Below are 25,600 nucleotides of genomic sequence, written 5' to 3'. Positions count from 1 at the left end.
GAACCAGCTCTGGAGGCGGCCATTTTGTTACTTGCTGTTGACTGAAAATGACTCTCAGGTGAAGGTCACATGACCAAACTCAGAAATCAGGTGAGTCGTGATTGGCCGTTACCTGATTCCTGAGCAACTGCGGTGTCATTTTCAGTTGATAGCCAGCAGAAAAATGGCCGCCCCCTGAGATGGGTAAAAATGGGTGGATTTTGCTGTTTAATTCATATTCCACAAATACAATGTTAATCAACAATGCCATGTTTGCACTCGTGGTGGCATACACAACATAGTATTGTAAAGGACATTTTTGAGTTGACTTCTCCTTTAAGTATCAGTGGCTGAAATTAGCAGCCTCCATGAGTACCTGATACCTCAAAATAAGGTACTAAATCCTCCATTATATGCATTTATAAACATTTTCTGGTCCTATTCCCGGTGGGGCTCGTTGGATTACTGTACACTTCTCAACACATTAATTCCAACAATACATACAAAATGACACTATAGCTGAGTATTGATGCAAACAACTTCTTGTTCCAAAATTTTATTTTAATAATTATTATTTATATATATATATATATATTTTTTATTATTATTATTATTGTCAGCCTTTTTATCTGTTCAGTCTGTGTTTTAATTTCTGTCTCACACACACGTGAATGGATGTGTTTGACTTTGTCAATCAGCACTGAAATGAAGAAGGAGGTGGTCTCCACTTCACTTCCTGCAGTTTCCCCTTTTTATATGACTGATGGTCACACTGGTTAGACGTGCATGTGGGACTGATTTTCACTGGCTCCCGCAGGACCACAAACTCAAATACACATACACACTCATGCACAAGCACACACAGACACACAGGATCTTGCCATATGGAAACAGTGAATGGCTGCTAATCATACAGTTGCAGTTGCTGTTTATATCCTGTCAGTTCCGCAGACAGAAAAACAGATATGAGCAAAGAAAGGAAAAACTAACTTTCCACAGTTTTTACACACAAAAAAATACAAAATAAATCTGGAATCGGGTCTTTACATTTTGCTATCTGACAACAAAAACTCTAAGACAGAATGGTACTAAGGGGTGCAGACCCAACAATCGTATTATAGATCAGTGCCAATTAAGTTGTACATGCAATCATTTAGTGATACACTTCTCCTGCATTTGGTTGTTTTTCATCTCTAAGATATATTTTTTAGTGATTATTGCATGATATGTAACATCAAAAATGCACTGAATATTTTATCTCATGGCCCAAAAAAATCAAGCAAGAATCCATTCAAATGTAATTATTTCACAATATAAAGCAGCTGCCATGTGTCTTGATAAACGATCTGGAACATTCTTACGGCAATATTCACAAAGGATAAAACATTACAATGCACGTACTCTTTCATGCACAAATTATGATAACATACATTAGGATTTGTAAAGATTTTTTCTTTCTTTTTTAAAATTCATTCATATGGGAGAAAGCAACTTTGAATAGCTGTCAGCTGCAGTGATCACCGTCCCTGAAAGGGTTAATATCCACTTGTTGCACTCTGGTCTTGGTGGGAGCGGCTCTGTCTCATGCAAATGTTGAGAATTGCTTTCGCAACCATGACAACCAGGGGTGGAGCGATGTCATGCAACAAAGTGAAGGATACGAAGTGATTTAGCAACTTTGCCGCTATGTTGATTTAAAATTTTGACTATTCTTGCAAAAGGTGAAGAAAAAAAAAGTAGCCTCACACAAGAAGCTACAGCTGAAATTCAAACCCCGAAACTCGGAAATGTGAGGCGTTTGTGCTAACCACTTCTACACTGTGCTGCCCTATTTCTATACAAATGTATTGTATTATCTACTATTATGTATTATGTACAATAGGTAAGAATTCTCACACCAATTAAGCGAAAGTGGATAGCTTAGTGCAATCCACCAGTGAACCCTATAGTAGGACCTCTTTGAAAACGAAATGCTGCAAATTAAAGAGCGATCCGAAATAAAAATGAACCGAATGATTGTGCCACGGCACAATGACTGTGACTCGGCAGTCTGTCATGTGAAGTTGTACTTTGATTTGTGGGCCGCAGCCCAAGAACAATTTGCAATGGAGACTTCCAGCGTGATGGAGCTGACTGTGCCTTCATGCCAACCGCAGATGGCTGAAAACGTGTTATTATGCCATGTCCCCACCTACGGCCACGCTACCATTACGTACATCCGTCAAACCAATCTAAACAGTAAAGAGAAGAAGAATGTTGAAGCATGTTTTCAGCTGCTCAAGTGATTTTTCATCAATTTTTTTAAATCGCTTTTTTGCATTTTTATTGATAGGAAAGCTGAGGTTTTTTGGACATATCAATTTACAATGTTATCTTAAAACTGCTTGTCCTCCTCTAGTGTAGTTCAAAATATTTCTGTGTTTGAACCCCCAAAAACACTTCACAAAATTTAGCGGAATGTCACTTATTTATGCTATGTCATTTATGACCTATTGCAACATTTACAGTTGACGTCAACATAATGTTTCAGATGAGTTAGGGTAAATTTCCAGGGCGATGTGAAAGTCTGTATTTCACACCAAAATAAATAAGCTCATTCTGTGTCGTAAATTCTCAAGATTTTGCTCCGAGGACTCAGTACATTTCCTAACTGTCTGGCCTTGAAGCACCTTCATAGTATATGTGAGAAAAAAATAAACACATGAATTTGTACCTCCCCAGTGATGCATTTAGCTCATGTACATTCCCTCTGTCTGATGGAAATTCTATTTTTACTCACTGACCTTCTGCAACATGGTAACATTGAAGAGAATTGATGTCAAACAAATGGAAAATAAACATGAGACCGAAACAATTGGTGGGTTGTACTTGCAGTATCACGTCTTCTGACCACACTCTAACCTAGTTCATCAGGTGGAAGCCATGGCAACAGACTTGACGGACACCCCCCGCCGCTCTCCACCTATCACTTCCTGTTTGAGGAAGCGCTCACATCATTTGTTCTTTCCTGAATGATGGTTTTCCCATAATATGATTGCACAGTGACTGTTTCATTTTAATTCTTTGATTATTATCAGCAATACTACAAAACATTGTTATACAGCAAAAATAATGACCTGATTGAATATGGAGTGCAGACTTTTTGTTATCGTAATTCATTTGAAGGAATGTGTCTGGTATTGTAAGATTGTTTCGACTGCTACAACTTCTTTTTGTATCAAACTCTATTAGAAAGATTATCCGCATATATTCACGTCTACACTTTGGAAGAGGTTAAACTTGGAGAGGTGAAAAGGTCAGAGTATGGAGAAAGAAAGAATCTGCTTATGACCCAAAGCACACAAGCTCATCTGTGAAGCATGGTGGAGGTAATGTCATGACGTGGGCTTGCACGGCTGCTTCTGGAACGGTCTCACTAGTTTTTAAAGATGACTCGTGATTATGGTAGCAGAAGGAATTTTGAAGTCTACAAAACTATTTTGTCTGTCAATTTACAGAAAAAATGTATCCAAAGGCAATGACCCAAAACACACTGCCAGCACAACAGACTTCATCAGGGGGAAAAAATGGAAGGTCTTAGACAGGCCAAATTAATCGCCATTCACTCCCAGCCATTTTCACTGAAGCAACCCCCTTTGCTCCCGGCTGTTTTACTGGATTTTGACTGATTTTGTAAGGCCCCAAAACATGGAACCTACCAAAAGAAAGATCTCTTCCTTCATCAGAATTTTTTTTTATATTTCTATCTGTTTCCGTTTTGCAGCAATTAGCATTAGAATATAGCTAAGTTTCATCATTATTCACAAATCTGTTGGCAACTGTGGGGAAAACAGCTTTTTGCAACATGGCCCTGGTTGATCTTTTATACTCTGCTGCCACCTGCTGGCCGTATTTGTAATAACTATCATTGCTACAACTGTTCTCTTTAGTTCGGAGGCTGCATCAAAACCTTCTGTATGCTCTAGCAATAAAACTAAAATAAAAAATAAAACGTATAAATGTGTTTTTTTTGTTTTGACACTGGTAATATTTAAAATAGAACGTATTTATACGTTTTTTGGGGAGCAAAGTAGTTAACCCAATCAAGCATGCATTTTACCTCCGGAAGAGGAGACTGAAAGGAGAAACTCCAACAAACAAAAGAACTGAAAGAGGCTGCAGTAAAGGCCTGGACAATGATTTCAAATGATGAAGTCAATGGGTCACAGGCTTGACAGTTATTGCCACCAAATATTAAATGTTATTCACAATAAGTTCATTTGATAATGTATGTTCCAGTAATTTTGGCCATTGAAAGGTGGGTGGCTTCCTAAATTATTTAACACATCTAGATGTAAATGCAATCAAATAAAAGCTGGAATTCTCAACTTTTTTCTTATATTCATCTTTTAGTCTGTCATCCAAATCTTCAGTATAAAAGAAAAACAAGGGAACTGTACATTATTTTATTTTTCAAAAGTTAAATGTTTACCTCACTGGCCTTTTTGGTGGGTGTCTGTAAATTGGGGGTGATGTTTGTCCCTCAAGCTTTCAAGATGCTTGTAAAGATGGAAGGAGAAAGAGGAGAATGGGAAGGCCTCCCTCTTTAGCAGACATTGGGGTTTTTTTACGAGAGAGGCCCGCTACAGGCAGGACTCTGGCTGGATTACTGGAAATGTCAACTTTCTTTCCATTTTACTTCCACAGCCACAGGCCCTAAATGGCAGGCTAACACTTCATTAAGATCTCATTTGAATCTTCTTATGTAACAGCGCAACACTCTGGGGTCAAAGTTTTGCGACAATGTGCTCAATCAGAACCGTGGGAGCTAAATGTGTTTAATTGTTCATATTGACACATTGGGTGAAATGGTTTGCTCTGCATTTCTGACTATCCTCAGCGCAGCGGATGATAATCACTTAAATCTTTGCTGGCGTCCTCATTGTGGTTGAACACGTGAACGCCTCACATCAAATGTGCATGTCGCCCCTTTGTGGTTGAAAAGCTAACATCAAGCATGTGCAGACGATTAAGTGTAACAGTTTAGAATGAAAGTTGACAAGATAAGACCACTATATCTATGAGGGGACTTTATTAGTACTTGTCAATGCATGTGTATGTTTTTAACACAAATCTATCAGCACCAAATGGAAAACAAATGGAAAAGAGTCACCCCTCAACCAATTATGAAGCACATACAGGCACTTTCAAGACTGTCAAAAATGTAGTATTGTCATTATTGTAAGAATAGATTTAATTATCTGTTTTTAAATGAGATATTTAAATTCAATATCTTACGGTGCTAGCTCATAATGAGGGATGCTCTTTAAACACTTTTTTAGATAGACCAAATGTGGTTCCTTGTGGTTCCTAATAGCAGAAAACAAATATGAAACAAGGCTTATTCTCAAATTTTGAAATGAGTCGTAAAGTATTTATGGTTGGAAAATTACATGAAGCTGATGGAGTACCTAATTAACTAAATTATACTTGGATATAGAGGCAACATTTTCCATTTGTGTTTTGGAATCCCTTCTCAAATCTGGGATAAGAAAACATTCAAATAGAAGTTTGTCATCTCCTCTGCCTGAAAAGTGATACAAATTTTTCCATAGATCGTCTTAATCCTAATACGCCCACTAATTGAAAGGTTCGAGTTTAGCTCCCTATGCACAACAACAACTTGATACTTTCCATTTGATGTCACAATTCAGGCTTGTGGGAACACTGCAGACATTTCGGTGGCCTAGGCTGGAAAACACACAAAGAGAAGAACTGGCTAGCAGCCACTCACAGGCTCAGGGCACATATTTTCAAACAACCACTCACTGCTTTATAATCCTTCATTACAAAATTTTGTGCCACTTACCACACCACTCGAATTATTAACCTGCAGTGATGAGCTACTGCCCCCTATTGATATATCGCACAATTCTTACCTTTAACAACGACTTTAGCCAGTGCTTCACTAGTGCCAATGTGATTGGTTGCCAGACACTTGTATGTTCCACCGTCGCTCATTTTAACATGAGCTACGACAAGCTGTCCGTCGTTGGTGGCCTGACTCCCAGCTGGCAGGTTGCCTCGGCCCACCCGGCTCCAATGGAACTGAATGGGATGGGAGCCATGGGCCAGACAGCGCAGGGTAAGAGCATCACCGGGTTGGAGTCGTACCTGCTCGGGCAAAGTGGTGACGTAAGGAGGGCCTGAAACATGAAGAAAAAGAGAAGAAGTGATAAGAGAGAAGAATCATCATCAGTCACTATTTAACAAGCTCGGAATCACTATTGTTATTTACTTTTAAGAGGAAGTCAACACAAAAGTTCTCTTTACAATAATATGTTCTATGCAACCCCACTAGTGTAAATACGTTGTTCTGATCAATATTGCGTCCATTTTGCCACTTGCCGTTGACTGAAAATGACATCACAGTTGCTCAGGTAACGACAAATCACGTCTCACCTGTTTTCTGAAACGTAGCCGTGATTGGTTGTTACCTGAGCCCTGTCATTTTCAGGCAACAGCAAGTGGCAAAATGGCCGCCCCTGAGATGGATGGAAAAAACGGTGGATTTTGCTGTTTAGTGTTCAAAACGACTTGCTCTCTTTGATGATGCAATGTTAATGGTTGAACAAACATGCCGTTAATATCTCCTGAAAAGTGACAATGTTGGAGGTATAGTACAAGGTTTTGGCCCAGCTATATACGAATATGATATGTCTTTGGAAACCATTAACATTACCATCAACTCTATTTAAAAAATAATAATTTTCAATGCACTATACACTAATAAGTAATACAATTATTGTGGGTCAAAGAGGGAAATTCGCTATGCAGTAATCTATTACTACAACGCATCTCTACTCTCAACTTTAATATTTCCTGTACATGAGTCACTGACAAATAATCATAAAAACTTCATGATGTGTTTTGGCATACTCACTCTCCACCTCCATCTGCGTGTATGCCTCGCTGAAGCCGTGCATGTTGGTTGCATTACAGATGTATTGGCCGGAGTCCTGGCGCCCCACACTGGTCAGTGTCAGGACACCACCAGCGACTGTGTGTTTCCATGGCAACGGGGCTCTCAGCTTGGACCATGTGATGAGAGGAGCTGGAGAACCTGAGATAAGTTGAGAGACATTGATACACAGCATGTTACTGTAAAAAATTCAACTTCGTTACTTGAGGAGGATTTCATATTGATAATGTCAAATTGTTAATCGCTTAATATTTCTTTTTCTCTTCATTGTCAGAATGATGTGTGGTAATCATTTAAATCACTACATTTCTTCCAAGCGATTTACTTTTATATTTACTTGTATATTAAAGATAGCAGGATGAAGCCAAAGTGCTCATCTGAATTTAGCCTCTCTCCACACGTAAAGCTAGCTATCTTAAAGTAGCTCTAAGAAACTTTTCCAGCTTAATAAAATATTTTCATAACTCTTCTGACTTAAAACTAGTTAAATGGTACCTTTTCCATGGCCTGAGGGGGTCTGTATCATCTTTACTGGCACTAAACAACTTTGAGGAGGATGGTAGGAACACTGTCACACCAAAAACTACAAATGTGCTGACTGCTTTATGGCATACGTCACTTGCCCCTTTACCCATTCGTTACAAAGACGGAAGTCAATTTGGATGTCGTGAGCTAAAAAATGATGCAATGCGCTTGTCCTCATGAGAAACGTAGTCTTCCTTCAGCCATAACGATACCAACTTTGTCCATAGGGCAGCGCCATAATCAACGTAAACTGAAAGTTCCTTAGTGTTGCTTTAAAGCTAGCACGTTGAAGCCAAAAATGTGAATTTAGTCTCCCTCCTATTTATATTTTTATAAAATATTTATATTTTATATTTTTTCAGTTTGCTTTCAGGTTTTCATGTCATGTTGTAGGAGGTCTGCGCTCCATTGAGTGACATTTGAGTTACTGTATATTTGGTCATTAACATTGCTAAAATGACAAAACTATTAAATATGTCAATATTTCTATATCTTACCAGTAGCCTGACACCCGAGAGTGACAGTATGACCCTCCACAACTGTCATTTCCTTATGACTCACTGATGCCTTGGGTGCGCCAGGTCCCCCTCCCATGATGACCTCCACTTTGGCCTCTGTCACACCCACGTTGTTCTCAGCTTGGCAAACATATACACCTGCATCCTCTGGACGCACGACACTCCACTAAAAAGGAGGAGAAGGTGGTGTTATTTCAAAATAAGCTTAAATAAAAGTATTATTTCGGCGAAAGTATTACTTGTATGGTGTTGACGCCATCTATCTCCTCAGAAGGCAGCGGTAGAGAGGAGCCTTGGCGTCTCCAGCTCAGCTTGGGGCGTGGCCTGCCTGTAGCACGACACTGCATTGATACCCGGTCACCAATTTTGACCTTCAGGGGTCCAGTTGGTGACAAGCGCACTTTGGGAGGGTCTGAAGGAGAGGACACATGATGAGGTCATCATCAAAGTAAAATGTCGGACAGGGTAACCTCTAAGGTTAAACATCCTACAGGTCGTACAATTTAGAAATTCACATTAAAAAAAATAAAAAATTTAAAGCATCTTTTTTATTTAGGAAAAAAAAATACATTTTAAAATAATAAATAAATAAAATAATAAATATGCATCTAAATCCCTAGCCATAGCTGGGCCCAACCCCTGATTTTTTTAAATTTATTTATTAAGAAAAGTAGCTCAATGCAGTATGACGAAACATCTGTCCAGGTTGCTCAGTACAATATAGCTGATGAAACAATATATTGACCTCAATAAGTTGAGAACTTATATAAACTAACTCTTATCACCTTGTTCCGTATTCATCGGGTGTAAATATAAAAATAAAAAAAGTCTACACACCCCTTTTCAAATGGCATGTTCACATGTCAAAAAAAATTACAAAGCTAAATCATTTCAAAACTAATTCCACAACTAATGCAAATAAAACCTGTAAAAATTTAATTAAAAGGTGCAGTATATTTGGTGCAAAAAACAATAAGCACTGCTCATCACCAAAAGAAGAAGACCATACCTACACCAAACCATGGTGGTGGCAACATCACGATCAGGGGCCATTTTTCTTTAGCTGCAACTGGGGCCTTAGCCAAGTTGCAAGCAAATATCAACAGTTCGGGAAAAGAAGAAAAAACGAAAGACAGGAAAAGCCTTCTAGAACATCTAAAATTTAACTGGGTTTAAGAAGATACTTCAAATGTCAGATGGTGTGCGCATTTGACACGAGTTTGAATGTGTGTGGTTAATTCTGAAATGAGTCATACCTATCCCACTTTCGAGGGTGTGTAGACTTGTGCAACCACATTACTTCATTTGGTCTTGAAAACATTATAATATTTCCAGTTGTGATGCTCAGTTTATAGGTGGGAAAAAAATGAAATGCTTTATCATTGTCTCATCACAAAAGTCTGTCATTTGAACAAGGGTAATCCTTATAAATGTTTTAAATCATTGTTAAAATTTGTTGGTGTACGCTGTAGAGCAGCTCACATTTGATGTTGATTTGTGCTGAAGCTGTGCTGGAACCTGCAGAGCTGGACGCCACACATTGGTACTCGCCCTGGTTATTAGGTCGAGCATTAGCAACCGTCAGCACCGCACCATTGGGGCCAATCTTAACATTGTCTAATGGAGAGAAAAGTATTCTGTATTTTAGCACATGGTGAGATTTGATTGAGTAAAATAATAATCCTACAATCTGACACCCCACACCTGCTAAGGGTTGATTATTGGCTCTCCTCCACTGCAGCTGGGTGGAATGTGCACCGATCCCCACTTGGCACCTGAGGCTGACCGACTCCCCTTCGCGCACAGTTGTCGCCTGGGGCTCCACTGTGACCACAAGACCTTGACCAGAGGCTACAGAGGGACACACACAACACAAAAACCATATGCACCTCTGTGAACCTTTAAACAGGCCGGAGTAAAATACAGTGTAAACTAACAGCAGCCCAAAGCAAACAGTCTGAGTAAATACACAGATTAAACACACGTTTTTCTGATGACTAAGCAAAAACAAGAAGAACAGTTTAATGTGTTACCTAATTAGGCACAGTTTACTAAAAGGTTATTGTCGCTTTATGGTGCTTAATGAAGTATTAAGTGACATGACTTAAACTCCCAGTTTTTCCATTTTAATTATTTTTAATCTACAGATTATTTTAAATGTTAGAGCAACCGCTGTCTATTAAAACACAGGTAAAAACATGTAGACATTTTCTCCTGTGTTACAGATATTAATGAGAAGAAATGATCCCAATTACCTGAACAAAGCAAAGAGAAGAGAAGCAGAGCACAGGGGAATGAGTCCATGGTGAGTACAGAAGAGAGTTCAATCACTTTCTGTGCTGCCTGACAGTCTCTTTCTGATACAGTCACGATCGACCTTTCACCCCTCACTTGGCATTCACCTCCTCCCTACTCAAATGGGATTAAAAGAGGATTTAGAAGTCTCTCAAGGTGCTCTTTAGATGGAAAATATAAGAAATGTCTTTGCACAGCATTACTACTTTGTGTTTTAGTTTTTTTTAGGTGTATGTTTTACCTGTTAATGTCAAAAATGTTTACACAGCTCTGATTTTGATATGATTGAGAAGTATTTGCCCTCTTCTTAAATTCTTTTTTTTTCTTTTTGGCAGTTTCTTCACATTAAAGGGAAGCCCCCCCACAAAAAAAATAAATAAATAAATAAATAAATAAAATAAAATAAATAAATACATAAATAAAATCTTGTTCTATGTGTCCCCACTAATCTAAACGTTCGTATTAATATTACGTTTGTGGAACATGAATTAAACAGCAAAATCCACCTGTTTTTTCCATCTCAGCAGCTGGCTATTTTGCCACTTGCTATCAATCGCGGCTCACCTGTTTTCTGAAGCTGAGCCTTGATTGGTTGTTGCCTGAGCCCTGAGCAACAGTGATGTCGTTTACTGTACAGTCAACAGCAAGTAGCAAAATGGCCACCCCCTCAGATGGATAAAAATTCTGCCCCAATTCACTACCCACACACTTATTTTGTCAGACTAGAATAAAGTGTAATTGCACATCCACTACAGTAGATGGCAATGGCGCTCTCATTGTCATTCAGTGACCATGCTATCCATTCCAGAACTTTTTTTTTTTAAATGTGCTTCCTCTTAACCAAGCCTAAACCTCAAATTAGGCTTACTAAGCATTGTATATATTTTATCTGCTATATGAATTTGTGTTATCCTTTGAGGGAGAATTGTAAGCTTTATCATTCAAAAGTGTGTCATGATGACAATTTTATTGTAAGATTGATTAGAATCATTACTAATAAATGACTACGATGAAGTTAACCACGAGTTGCCTCTGATTAACTTGAATTGCAATGTGACTCCAGTGGTGCTGTTGTTTAATTATTGAGTGAAAAAGAAATCCAACCTCTTAAGAAAAAGTCCTATAGCTATTACAGTCATTGTGAAAAAAAACAACAACAAAACAAAAAAAAACATGATGATGAATGTTAAGTTAAGTTTGGGGAGACGATTCTCAAAGACTGCGTTTACTGTCCTGTAATTGGTTTGAAATGCTACCACCTAGCGTCAAGATTCAGCAAATAAACACTGACGTTTTGGCGTGAGGTGTTCTGGGAGTTGTAGTTCAACTGGAATGAAGAGAACTTCCTGCTTTTACCAGGAAAATCACCTAAACACGCAGGAGACGTTTCACTTCAGAACTGTTTCCTCGCTGGACAACTGACCTTAAAACTTCAGAAAAGTGAAGACTTCCAGCCAGGTAAGTCAGTGTCGGTGAGGTGATTTGTTCAAATTTGTGGAATAGGAGCCATTGAACTTTTGAGAAAACAAGTTTTGATGAATAATCGCAGCTGCTGTGACTCTTGAGTTGAGACCGGCTGGTCGTGTTTGCATGGAAAACGACACCCAACACACTTTACAGCTTGTCTACTTGTTTGTTTTTAATAACTCGGTCTTGATACAAAGCAAAATGATTGTTATGGAAAACGATTTAAGTAAATGTTGATAGTGGAGATTGTTGATATTTGTTGAACTAGCTGAAAAGCAAATGTACAGTAGGCTACTGTCTGTTTTCTACAAGGTACACGTGTCAATGTCAAACAAACGTCTCTTTCATTGTGATGGTAAACACCGGAAACGTGTTTTAATTCATCTATAATTATTTTTGTTTTACTTGGATTTGTAATCAAATTAGTTTTACATGGATTGTTAGGTCTACCTGTAACAATTGAAGTAATACTAACCAAATAAAGGATACATTTAAATCACATTTCCTGTGTTTACTGCCACAATGAAAAAGCTTCTGTTTAACATTCATTCATACGTCTTGTTTAGAACATACAAAGTACTGTACTGTATACGTATTGTGAGTTCTGTAATATAAATCTTAAACCACAAACATTGTATTGCCCTGCACTGCTGTGGGATTATAAACGTGACTTCATTATAACTGGTCCTGAATGGACTCAGTAGTTGTCTGGATTCATAGAGTCATAACACACCTATTCAGAGTGAATAGGAGCACTGTCTTGAACAACAGGCTATGTGGCTCGTGAATAACGTGCTTTTTGCTGCTGATTTGGCACATGGTCAACAACAATATGCTGTCTCAATGCACCACAATACCTTGACTGTCAATGATGATGGAATTCTATCTACGAGTAACAAAATAAAAAAATATCTGTTGACCAATGTGGAGTCTTATGCACTCACTGGCCCCAATGTTTGGTACACCTCCATCCTGTAATTCCATAATTAATACATAAAAATTGTTTTTATTTTATTTATTTTTTGTAGTTTGCAGTGTAGACATTTTGTGAATCATACAGAGAGCGGTTTCTAATATTTTGGTTGCCATGTAGAGCTCAGTCATTAACAATAAAAAGGAGGTTGGCTTTAAAAAAAAAAACAATCATAAGTGATAACATTAATCAGAAATAAATACAGTTTGGACATTGTGTGGTTTAAAAAAATATATACATAAGTGCTTTTTTCCCCTCTTCTCCTCAGATGGCCAACATGGATCAAGGGCCAGTCCGGCCACTGACAGCAGTGGCATGGACATCCAACACTTCCACCTGCCCTAAAGACTTCACCTTGGTACAGAGAGACAAACATGGAGATTACACATTTTTGCACACTGCATCCGGTTGTATTTGTATTCATCTGTAGACCCTTAAAAGCAAATAGCTCCTAAGATTATCCGCTATTTTTTCATTCATTATGAACACTGGGGTTATAATCTACCATGGTGAAAAAATATATACTCTTCAAATAATCTAATGGAAATCTATCCTAAGTGAATGAACTGTTCTGAAAACAAAAACAAAGAAATAAAAATATTAAAATACAAATTGCGCCTAAATAATTATTAAACACCTTTAGTTGGATATAAAAATGATGGATTGGTTTTGTTCTCTCCTCATGTTGACTGAAGACTGGGCTGAATGTGTGAATAGTAATGGTTGTCTGTCTATATTGATTAACATTCCGTTTCTATCTGCAGATCAACATCACTGAAGATGGAGCAAACGCAAACTTCTCACGCAGCTTCCCAATGAGGTTCAGTTATTACCTTTGTTACAGTAAGGTAACTGAGAGACACGTCCACTAGTACAGTAATCGTCTCTGCATCACCACAATACATCAAGCATGTCTCTCTGTAGGCCACTTCAGGTGGTATGGTCGTATCGGACATTCAGCTCATTACGGAAAAGGACGCCATTCCTCATGGCTACTGCTTCATTGCGGAGCACTTGGAACCAAGTGAGTGCACGCACATGTATTTATACAATTTGATGTGGAAAGCTGTAAGATAACCCAGACTTCCCAGGGTTTCTGTGTTGGGCTGTTCTAGAATGTGATATTCAGTTGTTGTCTTTTTTTAAACTCATGGTAAAATATCCTAGCGTAAAATATCACCGTTAACATAAATGTACCTGTACTTCTGGAGGATTCCTGCAATTCGATTTTTTTTAAATGAACAAAGAAAGTCTTAACATCTAAAATGCACAGGCAGCCAGTGGAGTTAGGCCAGAGTCCGAGTTATGTGGCCAAGCAGTATCCACCTTAGATGTAGGATTACTGCTTCTAAGTCTGCTTGTGAAAGAAAAAAGAAGAAGCAGCTGGTCTTGACACTGCACCAAATTGCGGAAACAATTTAAAATCCGTGTCCGTTTTAAAATCCAAGTTTGTTGGTTGTGTTCAATGCTATCCAGGCTTTACTGTCTTCAAGGCAAAATAAGTGTTTTTACTGAGAAAGCATATTTTTGCTTTATCTGGAAATAAATTTGACTCTCATCAGCATAACAATGAAAACAAAACCGATTCTTTCTCGGGATGGAACCCAGGGACGCCAAATATGAGAAAAGTAATGGCTCTAAAATTGAACCTTTTGGAATACCATAAGGCAGCAGCGATGAACAGGACTCAGAACTACCACAAGTTCCATTTTCCAAATACGTTCAAACCAATGCAGAGTACTACCACTAATGACCACAAGGTGCTGTCACAGAGTCACGAGTACTGTATATTGTGGTCCACTGACTATCAAACGCTGGAGTTTGGTCGAGCATGGCGAGGCAAAGTACATTTCACACACAAGGCAACTTCATGCAACTAAAAGCACAAAGCAACGAGAATTGAGAAGACATTGACAACATTTAATTGCATTTAAAAACAATCGATGTACATAAATTTAAAAACAAAGGGAAACAATCAACTAAAAGACTGTATAGTTGATTTTAAAAATAACCCAAAAAAATAATTTATACTTGGGGCTGACTTCACTTCTTTTTGCAACAAGACACAGTTATTCCCTTGCCAGGAGGATGCCATTACGAACTCTTCACAAGGCTGACTGTGCTATGCAGCATTTTAAAACCAGGTTGAAAAATCTGCCAGACATCATGCTCAGTTGCACACCTAAAAGTTACTTTATCTGAGTGTGCACAACTTTTTCAGCGATTTTTAAAATAAAAGGTAACTTGGAGATGGGTCGAAAATCAGAGAGCACACTAACACTCGAGGCCCGTTTTCTTAAGCAGTGGCAGCCTGCAGACAGACTTGTTAATAATGGCTAAAACCAACTGCCCTATACAGTACTCGGGCAGACCTCTTTAAAAAAGTGAGGAGAAACAGAGTCATAAAAAGCATCTGGATTTTGCAGCTATAAGTAGCTTTTGCATACACATCCTTCAAAACCATTTGTTCCCTCGTTGATCCCTCTTTGCTAATATTGAGTGTGTTTGTGTCTCCAGAGGCCACCGTTTCAAAGAAGAAACGTGTATGTGTGCGTCTCGTCCCAGTCGGTAGTGTGGACACAGCTGTCTTGGATATCAAACTGACGGCCAAAAGCAAAATGATGTTACAGCACTACACATATGTTGGGTAGGCGCCGTGCTATCCGCTACATTCATCTGCGCCATTACTTCATCCAGCTCCTCATCGTCAATGCAATTTTAAATGCTGTCTTTGTTGTTCACAGAGACATCCACGGCTATGTGTTGTGGTATAGAAAGGGACATTTTACCAACACCATGCCCCAAGCCAAGCCTCGCAGTGTTAGTCTGGGCCTCCGCAGACTCTCACTGGAGCTCCCATCTACTCCACAGCCTCTAAGACCCAGGTAACTGTTTGTTTGTTTGTTTGTTTGTTTTAAGGCCTTTGCGCACACAGAGAGGAATTCACAAGGTCCTTAGTTCCTGGACTGGACAGTCAAATGTTAGTGGACATCTAGTTACCAAGATCATTTTTACAACTATGGTTTAGCTAATGGATTAGTTCCATGAAGAAGAAAAAAATGAAAATGGGACTGTTTTTGGATAGAAGCTAGTCAGCCTTCTGAGTGTTATCGTTTGAGTTTGGCTTTGGTGGAATGCATGCTGTACAGTATATACAGTGTACTCAGTCAATTTACAGTATGCGCTACGCACACTCTGAAAACAGTCAGGTCAAAAATAACCCAAATTGGGTCAAACAGGGACTGACCCAACTTTTTGGGTTATTGAATTCAATTAACCCAACTTATTCAGTTAATTAACCCAAAAAGTTTGGTCAAATGGATAACCCAGAACCCACCCACCCCCATAATTGGGTTGCTTTGTGGTTTATTAATTGAATTAGACCCAACATTAGAGGTTAAATAACTAAAAAGAAAATTGGGTTGGTTAATTTTTGACCAAGTTCAATTAACCCAAAAAATTGGGTCAAATCAACAACCCAAAAAACAACCCACATAATTGGGTTTCTTTGTGGGTCATTAATTGAATTTGACCCAACATTTTAAGTTAAATAACTCAAAAAAGTTGTCTGTTCATTTTTGAGTTTGGGTTATTCAGTTAACCAACAAAGTTGGGTCTAATGAATAACCAACAAAACATCCCGATTATTAATTCATTTTAACACACTTTTTGGCTTGAATAACTCAGAGAGCCTGGTCCGTACATTCTTGACCCAATCTGGGTTATTTTTGACCCAACTGTTTTTCGAGTGCACATTTGTGGCAACATACTTGCGATATTTCTTTGTACTTTCACACCAAGTTCAGCCTTAGTTTCGTCGGAGCCTAGCACATTTTCTCACATGCATTATGGATATTTCAAGTTGTATTCTTGATGTGTAAACGTTTCTGCAGCAACCTTCAAGTGCCTCAAGGTAAACTCAGCCACAGGCGCCACTCCCTCCATGCCAATGAGTCCCAGGACAAAGCAGCTGACAGCAGCATCCAGGGAATCACAGGTAACCACATTATTACTGCTAACTTGCAAAAAGTATCTGTTTTTTGGTTTGATACAATATGTTCTGTGTTTCAATTATCTGCAGCGCTAGATGGCGTGCCCTTCAGTCTTCACTCAAAGTTTGACAGCCAACCAAATGCTAAGGTTTTTCTTTTTTAATTCTGAAATGGTCAAATCTGCTCCCAGCCAAACCTTTTCATCGCACACATCTCAGACTACAAAGTGTTAAGTTATCCCTGTGTGTCTCTCTCAGACTCCTCAGCTGAACTACCAGCTAAACAACATTCGTATAAAAACCCTCCAAGACATAGAAAATGAGGTAAAACCACTTCACTGCCCCACTTTCTTTATTACAGAGTACATTACCCTTCTACATATAAATGTAATGACTTTTGTTTTCGTTTTTCAGTATAACTACACATTTGAAGTGGAGGAGATTGCTGCCAAGAGAACCAGACCGTTAGTGGTGACATCCTCATCAACTCAGTGATTTTTGTTCTTTTCCGAAGCAACAACATTTGACCTCCTCCTTTCGAAAGTCATCATGGTACAAATGAAGGACCGTCACATCTTTGTGCAGCTTTACAATTTGAAACATTTGAAGGAACGATGTTTTCTAAAAGTCTCGCATTATCCATGTTTAAAATGTTGTTACTCATACCATCTTCAAACATTCCAGTTAACTCTTCCATTTGATTAAATAAATTATTTGCGGGAATTACAGGGCGAACAATGTAGTGAATATATGAATATTTAGCTGATCTGCTGTTTGGGATAAATAATCTACAGTGATAGTACATCATTAATGCTTTTACATGTTTCATTTAATGCAAGGTTAAAGGATGTGCCAATGATGTCTGCTATCTTAAGTCTATAATGTTAATGTGCTCCACAACTATCAAAAATGTCAGATTACAGAAGAAAAAAAAACACTGGCCACATTTGAGTTTCTTGGTAAATATGTGTCTGCATGACAGTGCATATTGAATGTATTATTTTAAGATTAGCAATATGAGTTTCATCCTTCACAAAAAAAACAGAGCAAGGACCTGTTTCTTGGCCAGTCATGTTTTAAAAAAAAAAATAAAAATACATGTATGATATACTGTATATCTTTTGGTGGCATGGGATCCAAATATTTATCTACATGATGTGAATGTACATTGTATAAATGATCTTTTTATGCCCTTAAAAGCAACCGTATAATGCTTGATGAAATGATAATTAAAGAAATGAAGACTACTGACGAATTTTTAATTTGTATTATATCGGCCGGCTTGCCCATTAGGCGAGATAGGCAGATGCTATTATAGGACTCTAGGGGGTGCCAAAATTGGTTCAAAATTTACCATAAAAATAATTACAATTGAATTATTATAAATAATTTCAAATTTCATGTCTAAAAGAAAGAGGAGTATATTGAAATTAATAATTAAATAAGCGAAGAGGAGCAAGCATTTAGACATTTTTAATGTATTCTGAATTTATGCCATTAAATAATTGAATTATAATTCGTTTTAGACAAGAATTAATTACACATTGACTTTAGTTGTTTTTACGTCATCTATGGATGAAAGTATGCCGCGGCCCTTGAGTGCTCCAAGGTGAAATCCAGGAGCGGCTCTCGTCTTCCACACGCACTCGCGGCTCCTCTGCTGGCTTGTTTGTCTTACCGGAAGGAGGCTGATTCCAACCAGCTGTTTCCCGCCTCACGCAGATCAGCTGCGCGCACGCACACAATCACACAGTAGGCGGAGGCAACAGACATACACACAAACACGTAGTAGGCGGAGGCAAGATGACACACGCGCGCGCGCACACACACGCATTGGAGGGAACCCCATCAGCTGTGAACAGCTACAACTTTTGTTTTTCGAATCCGTGTCTTCTCGTCACCGCGCGTCTTGCGTGTGAGTGACTGCTAGAATATACTACAGTAACTGTGCGTTTTGTGGCACATTTTTCCCCCGAAGGAGAGAAGTGGGAGGGAGAGAGGGCAAAACACGCGTTTCAGGGGGTGGCTTTGAAAGCATGGAATATTTCATGATGCCGACAGAGAAGATACCGAACCTCCAGCAGTTCAAGAAGACTGAGAAGGATGTTATCGGGGGACTGTGCAGGTACGTTTCGAAGCACGTTGTAGATGTGGCGGTGCGCTGCGGTCTCGACTCCACGCAGCGGGCTAGCCGTTAGCTGCTAGCATGCGATAGTTTGGCAGCAAGGTTGTACAAAGTGGCGGATTACTACCTGAGTTGCAGCCCTTCCGTGCGAACAGACGATACATAAGAGTCGCCCGTGGTATGTCTTTCGTCAGCGGGAGGGTCAAGCTTTGCCCCACGGAACACCTTAAGGGGGCATTCACTCCCAAAATATGTAAATCAACGACATGAAATTGATACAGCGCATTTCCAGTCGAGCACGTGGTGGTTAACGTGTTCGCCACAGTCTCGCTGTTTTGAACCAAATTCGGTTCATCAAACATGCATTTTGGAACGCGCTTATTATTTATAACATTTTGCGTTGGACCAATGTGAAAGACGTTCGGACCATTAAAGCTTGCGTTGCGACTTTCACGTTTATGTCGCCGCGGTTGCGCTGCTAACTGCCAAGCTAACACAGCGTGACAATTTTCCAACCGCGCTCTGTTCTCGTTTAAAAGCCCGAACTGGGCTTTGGGGGGTTTAGCGAGCACACAGGTTGGGCCACCCCCGCGGCCATTAATCGTGTTGTTTTGGGGAGTGCAATGAACGTTAAGAGTTAGCTTGGCGCTAACGGTCGAAATCATTGTTCTTCTCGGTGCCCGGGGGCCTTCTGCTGCGTGCCTACTGCTGCTGCTTCTGTGCTCAGCGTGGACTGGAGGAAAGGAGAGGAGTCACATTTCACTGTGCTGCTACCAGCTGGCCGACGCGCCCTCCGGCGGCCATGTTGTAGGTGCGCAGCTCCTGGCGGCCACAACAGAAGCCGACAGCCGAGCTCGTTTCTTAGAAATAAATTTAAAAAGAAACTTCGCCACACCGAAGCCCTGCAAAGCTCATTACATAAAATATATTTATAATAAGATTTAAAATAACGGTTAGGTTATGATTATGAATAACTGCGTATTCGTAGTAGCTATACTAGTCAACATATAATTTGGAACAACTGATGCTATCTTAAGAGCGAGCCCGGACACTTCATTAGGCACACCTGGGTAGGGGGCGGCCTACAGCAAAAGTAAATAAAAATAACAAAATAAATGCAAACAAGACTAATAGGCGGTTAAATGAAGCATGCCACAATGATACTAAGAACTACAATCTTTTGGAACCTTTAACCAGATATTTCCAAAATTACATTTAACATACTTTTTCAATTAACCAAATGAATGAAGGTAAGAAGAAAACTAGAAGGATGGCATGAAAGGAAAGGGGGGGGGGGGGCGGTAGATGTAAGATATAAAAGGAAAGCAAAAAAACACATAGCCCTCACTTGAAACCATGTTTAAAACACTAACTCCAGCCTGTCATGTTAACCCAGGCTAGAAATCTGAAACCAGAACTCCAAAGTTTCACATTCTTTTGTAATGTTTACACTTCTCTGGGCATGTTTTAAGGAGCATTATTTATTTATTTTTTTTATCTGATGCAGTACTATACAAACCAAATACATGTAGCCATGTTAAATTCTGTCGGCACCGTTAATACCTAAGCAATATCATCTTTGTAGCTGTTCATGATGGATCCAATGAAATAAATGCATTTCACAGTCGTTTTAAACACTGTTTTGTTTTTCCTGCCAGTGTTACTGGCTAGTAACCACAAAGTTGAAAATTCAGTTTTGCGGTCTGACCTTGAGTGTTTTATAAACATATCAGATCAAGTTCTACCGGTTTGTTTCCTCAGGTTAGTTGTCCGCGCGTAAATCTCGTTTTAATGGTTAAAATGTTCAGTGACAATCTTGCAGTTGAATGTGGGTTACAACTCATAGGGTTCATTTCAACTCTGTGACCCAGAAGCGGTTCAAGCCAAGGAATGTGAAGATGTCAAGATTAAGTCTTAGTAAAGTTAGGCCATGTCTTCTATTTTAGTGTCTGTCGGATCCAGTATTATGTTTTATTGTGGTTGTATTTTTGTCCAGCATGGATGCTTTGTGTGAGAGTCAGTGGCACATCTTGTCAACTGAAGTATCGCATCTATCCAACTTTTGAGCGTTTACATTTCCTGTGATGATGTTACTAGCAGCTTCTACTAGACTCATATAAATACAAATGATTACCTAATGTCTTGTGACTTTTCTTTTAGTCTGGCCAACATCCCCTTCAGTCCAGAGACGGCCCAGGACCAAGAGAGGCGAATCCGACGCGAAATCGCCAACAGCAACGAGCGGCGACGCATGCAGAGCATCAACGCGGGCTTCCAGTCTCTTAAAACTCTCCTGCCCCACACAGATGGAGAAAAACTCAGCAAGGTACATAATCATAGAATTGAACGCCCTAGCGGAATAGTTGAAAATCCACCATATAGACACCTTTTTTTTGTTGTTGTTGCTGTTTTTAAGCAAAAAGTGTTATCCATTCTACTTGGTGTAAACGGAGCTTTATTCACTTTTGGTTCTCGCTACAGGCGGCCATCTTGCAACAGACAGCAGACTACATCTTCACCTTGGAGCAGGAAAAGACGCAGCTCATGTCACAGAACAACCAGCTCAAACACTTCATACAAGTATGCCAAGTGCTGTTATGTTGCCCTGACAGCTTCTCTCATACCTTGTGTGAACCTTTGTGCGAAGCATCATGTTGCTTTAAGTCAGTGTATGGTGTGTGTGACTGTTGTCTCACCCTGTTCCCCCAATCTGACTGCAGGAGTTTAGTGGTTCCTCGCCCAAGAGGAGGCGAGCGGAGGAGAAGGATGAAGGCATTGGGTCTCCTGACACTCTAGATGAGGAGAAGGTGGAAGAGCTGAGGAGGGAAATGCTCGAGCTGCGCCAGCAACTGGACCGAGAACGCTCTGCACGCATGCAGCTGGAGGAGCAGGTGAGCATACCATTGAGCTAAGTATTGCCGGATGTTTCGGGTCCGGTTAGAAATGCTGAGAAATGTGTTTAATAACTGACGTCTTTCACATGTAAAACGAGATTGTATGAAGTTGAGCTGGAACTACAGTCTGTTTACGTGATTGGATGCAGGTGCGCTCTCTGGACACTCAAGGGCACCCGGATCGTCTCAAGGTGATCACGCAGCAGGTGGAGGAGGAGCACGCGCAGCTCCAGAGCCAGACTCTGTTACGGCTTCAGCAAATCCAAGCTGCAGACAAACCACCTCACAGTCCCAAGGTTTGTCACAAACATTCATACATGTGAAGTCCACCTCTATAAAAGACTCATGGCAAAAAATACAAATGATTTTATTACAAACTACAGTTTTTGCTTGTATTCAGAATAATTAGACATGACTGAATACATTACTGTTGCGTATTTACATTGTTGAAGTGACCTGTTATTTGCCTACAATGTAACAGCGATTTGTATGCACCGTCAGGTGGTAGCCCCTCCCGCTCCCATCGCCTCAACCCACCACCCGACAGTCATCGTACCAGCGCCGACACTAACCCAGCAACCCCATCACCACGTCACCGTGGTAACCATGAGCTCATCTCTCCACAACAGCACCGTGTCCACGTCGAGACAAAACTTGGACACCATTGTGCAAGTATGTCCTTTGCATGTTTTAGATTATCCACATGTGCACAATCGAATGGCTTCCAATATGTGAGCTGTATCAAAGGGGGTTAGAAATGCCTATAAAGCACTGGGAAAAACCCTAGATGTCGATACTCCTGGTGTACAGTATCATACTACAACCAAAATATTAGAAACAGTAGAATGAAATACAACCACAATAATAAACATGTCCCAAAAAAATGTCTGATACAGCTCTCATATCGGATCCATTGGACTGTGGAGGTGTACCTCACATTGTGACTAATTGAATATTTGCTGCATCATCCGTTCGCTCCTCCCAGGCGATCCATCACATCGAACGCACTCAGGAGAGGAGAGCGAGCGCAGAGGAGGAGCAGAGACGAGCTGTCATAGTAAGCCCCGCCCACGTCGCCATGGACACCGCCTGCTCAGACACAGACACGGACACAGAGGGAGAGGACTGCTCAATGAACTGATCGTGCCGTGAACTCACAAACACTTAACACCATCTCACTGTAAGATTCCATCCAGAAGTTTGACTACTTAAAAAAAAAAAAATCTCTCAGAGCTCCGGCTTCCTGTGGTGAAGCGCTTTTCTTTGTCGCCCTCGTATTGTAAATTGTCCGACTGAAAACGAGGAGTGTCAGCGTGCAGAGGAGGCCAAGTGGGGCTTCTTGAGGCTGCTACTCGTCGGTCCGTCCTCCCAGTTGTTTTCCATTGCCAGGCGCTGGCGATATTATTTGTGCTGCAAATTGACATTTTTACTACAATAGAAAACTGAATGTAATACAGTAAGCAGCAGCTCCTGACTTTTTGATTAAGAAGAGGGGACTTCTTCCCCTAGTCTTGTTTTTATAAATAAGGCAAGTCACGCAGACTTAAATTACAGGAACGATACTAAAGGAAAATATTTTACTTGAATGAATATAATTATCAGCTTAAGCCCTTAAAATAGATTTTGTAGAATATAAGCTATTGAACGATTGACAGTTTTTTAAGTGTTTTTGGAAATACTGTACACCCTGTCAGGGTTACGGAACTGCATTGTCTTGTGGGATTAATTTAAAAATTGGATGTTTATTTGGTATGATAAGGAACAGGTTGCCTTGAGATCCAAAATGTGAGCCACCCAAAGCGCATCTGCTGACTTAAGGCGAGAACTAAATGTTGGTTCACCAGTGTTCTGGTAACAGCTGGTGGGCTTTCTCGGTCAGTCTCAGACAGCTTGACTGATTGATAGTCTTTTTTTTCTTCTTTTTCTTTAGTTAATAAAAGACGAAAATGTGATGTGCTCTTCAAATACATTAGCCTGCATGACAATTTCACATTTTCCACCAAAGACTCCCAGTCGCAACTTCTGATCATGGTTTGTTGTTTTCAGTGACTCTGCACTTGGAAGTGTTTGCTATTTATGCAATTGCATCTTCAGTCCATTTATACACAAGGTGAATATTACTATGCACCGCTAATAGGTGTGCATGCCACACCAACAGTATAGTTGTGACGCGCTTGTATCAAAGAATATCATTATCGTTCTTACGAGGTGCTGTTTGCCAACATGGTGCTCTGCTGACTAGCACTGAGTTGAACATTTTCAAATGTGGCAAAATTTGTCTCGTGTGGTTGCGCTGGACTATTACTTAAGTGATCAGTGTTGTTAAATACAACGTGATCGGTCACTGTTTAATTCAAATACCACAATAGTCCAAAATGAGCACTGGCCAAATCTCATCTCTGAATCGCTTCATGTTGTGATGTTCTTCTGGAACTTTTTCTTTTTAAACTGGAACTCTGTGTTCTATTTCCAAACACAACTTAATGCTGTAAACATTCCATTTGTTTGGAGCTGTCTTTTCATCTCGTCATTTCTGTTGCAGACGGAATGCATGTTACTAATGTGTTGTGTATTGTGTAACAGGCATTTTCTTTTTGTTTTGATAAACGTGTTGAACGTGAAAAGGGTTTAGTATGTACGTGGACGCTGCTGCTCACAATCTGACATTGGTGTTCCATCTGGTTAGACTAGTGTGTTCCATGCAATGTGGGCAGTAAAGGGCTTTGGGGATGGGTAGGAATTCTGTCAAATGGGAGGCCGCAGCCTAAAGTCAACCTGGACTTTTGGTGGGTACAACTGAGAAAAACTTTTTCAACAATAAGGTCTGTACAGTACACATTGTATTTCAGCACTGATGCCTTTCAGTGAATTTTGAGCTATTTGGTTTAAAGCACTTGCTGTCCTCTACTGCCTGAAACAATGATGAGGAAGTTCCATTATTATTATTTTTTAAGTACGCTCTTTACTGACAAATTTTGTTCAATGTGATCCGCTTTTCTGTCTTTCCATCATTATTTTACATTTGTTGGTGTTTTATATTTTTGTCATTTTTTTTAGTCCGCGTCAATGAGAAACTGTTATATTTTTGTTTAAAAAAAGAAACTTGGGTAAACAGTCCTTTGTATAAAGAATAAAAAATAAAATTTGTACTTTTCTATGAAAACGTGCTTGATCTTTAATTTACATGATTTTTTTTTTATGTCCAGCAAAAGCATAATGAGACTTAAGTGTTTAGTTGCCACAATGTTCACATTGAAGACTAATCAAATTTTGTACCCAAGGTGTGCTGTATTATGAACCACCATTACCTACAATACGTACTTGGATGACATACTGTACATCGTGTCAGGTAGTGTGAGCCTTTAAGCATCTTCGTTGATTGGCGGGGTTAGTTACTCTTAAAAACTATTCTCAATTTTGCCCATTTATAGAAAATGAATGCAATAACTACTCAGTAAATTAAAGAGCCCTAAAGTTTTGAATGTTAACAGTAGTGAGTTCACATTATACTCTACATCTAGTTTAAATGAGTGCTTCAGCAGAAAATTTAAATTTTGTAAAAGTTGATTTGAATTCTATTAAAATTCTGCAGGCTGACCAAAAGACAGCCATTCTACATATTACACTTTCATGCTCACCTTCACTGATCCACTTGATCTGTCTGCAAGTGTTTGGAACAATCTTTGATCTTCTTCACTTGCTGGGCACTCAGAGTCTCTGAGCACATAGGACACGCTGTCTCAGTCTCCAGTAACCTGAAATCATATCAAGGACAAAGCAGTCACCTTTTTAGAATTTTAGAAATTCAAAGCGCTATTTTTCAAACAATACTGTGAAACCTGGAGTCATAATAAACAATGGATTAATTTTGT

The 25,600-nt window shown here is 39.6% G+C and overlaps 4 protein-coding genes across 5 annotated transcripts in view; 2 read left to right on the top strand and 2 right to left on the bottom strand.

Annotated features, from left to right (window-relative positions):
- Window positions 1-5,031: 5,031 nt before the first annotated feature.
- Window positions 5,032-10,395, bottom strand: sid4 (secreted immunoglobulin domain 4). The gene is made up of 8 exons (XM_077571494.1): window positions 10,239-10,395; window positions 9,688-9,834; window positions 9,466-9,600; window positions 8,223-8,395; window positions 7,963-8,149; window positions 6,902-7,081; window positions 5,898-6,164; window positions 5,032-5,709 (listed from the first exon to the last, which is right to left on the bottom strand). Exons 1-8 carry the CDS (start codon window positions 10,285-10,287, stop codon window positions 5,705-5,707), a joined length of 1,143 nt encoding a protein of 380 aa, XP_077427620.1. The 5' UTR covers window positions 10,288-10,395; the 3' UTR covers window positions 5,032-5,704.
- A 1,195-nt stretch (window positions 10,396-11,590) lies between these two features.
- On the top strand, window positions 11,591-17,956 carry mvb12a (multivesicular body subunit 12A). The gene is made up of 10 exons (XM_077572167.1): window positions 11,591-11,736; window positions 12,987-13,076; window positions 13,483-13,566; window positions 13,643-13,742; window positions 15,236-15,365; window positions 15,463-15,603; window positions 16,612-16,715; window positions 16,800-16,858; window positions 16,968-17,033; window positions 17,124-17,956. The coding sequence occupies exons 2-10, from the start codon at window positions 12,987-12,989 to the stop codon at window positions 17,202-17,204; spliced, it is 855 nt and encodes a 284-aa protein (XP_077428293.1). The 5' UTR covers window positions 11,591-11,736; the 3' UTR covers window positions 17,205-17,956.
- A 530-nt stretch (window positions 17,957-18,486) lies between these two features.
- LOC144054703 (transcription factor AP-4-like) lies at window positions 18,487-23,683 on the top strand. The gene is made up of 7 exons (XM_077569921.1): window positions 18,487-18,834; window positions 20,995-21,160; window positions 21,316-21,414; window positions 21,555-21,725; window positions 21,878-22,024; window positions 22,230-22,400; window positions 22,714-23,683. The coding sequence occupies exons 1-7, from the start codon at window positions 18,746-18,748 to the stop codon at window positions 22,867-22,869; spliced, it is 999 nt and encodes a 332-aa protein (XP_077426047.1). The 5' UTR covers window positions 18,487-18,745; the 3' UTR covers window positions 22,870-23,683.
- The window catches only part of wdr19 (WD repeat domain 19), a 21,281-nt gene continuing 17,760 nt past the window's right edge, over window positions 22,080-25,600 (bottom strand). For both annotated transcript variants that reach the window (XM_077569918.1, XM_077569919.1), the window contains exons 36-37: window positions 25,367-25,483; window positions 22,080-22,817 (exon numbers count right to left, since the gene is read on the bottom strand). In XM_077569918.1, the coding sequence (XP_077426044.1) occupies window positions 25,369-25,483 (115 nt within the window). In that variant the 3' untranslated portion in view covers window positions 22,080-22,817; window positions 25,367-25,368. The remainder of the gene's footprint in view (window positions 22,818-25,366; window positions 25,484-25,600) is intronic.

The sequence above is a fragment of the Vanacampus margaritifer genome, chromosome 7, assembly GCF_051991255.1.
Source record: "Vanacampus margaritifer isolate UIUO_Vmar chromosome 7, RoL_Vmar_1.0, whole genome shotgun sequence".
Taxonomy (NCBI): Eukaryota; Metazoa; Chordata; class Actinopteri; order Syngnathiformes; family Syngnathidae; genus Vanacampus; species Vanacampus margaritifer.
This window is presented reverse-complemented; position numbering and strand designations above follow the sequence as displayed.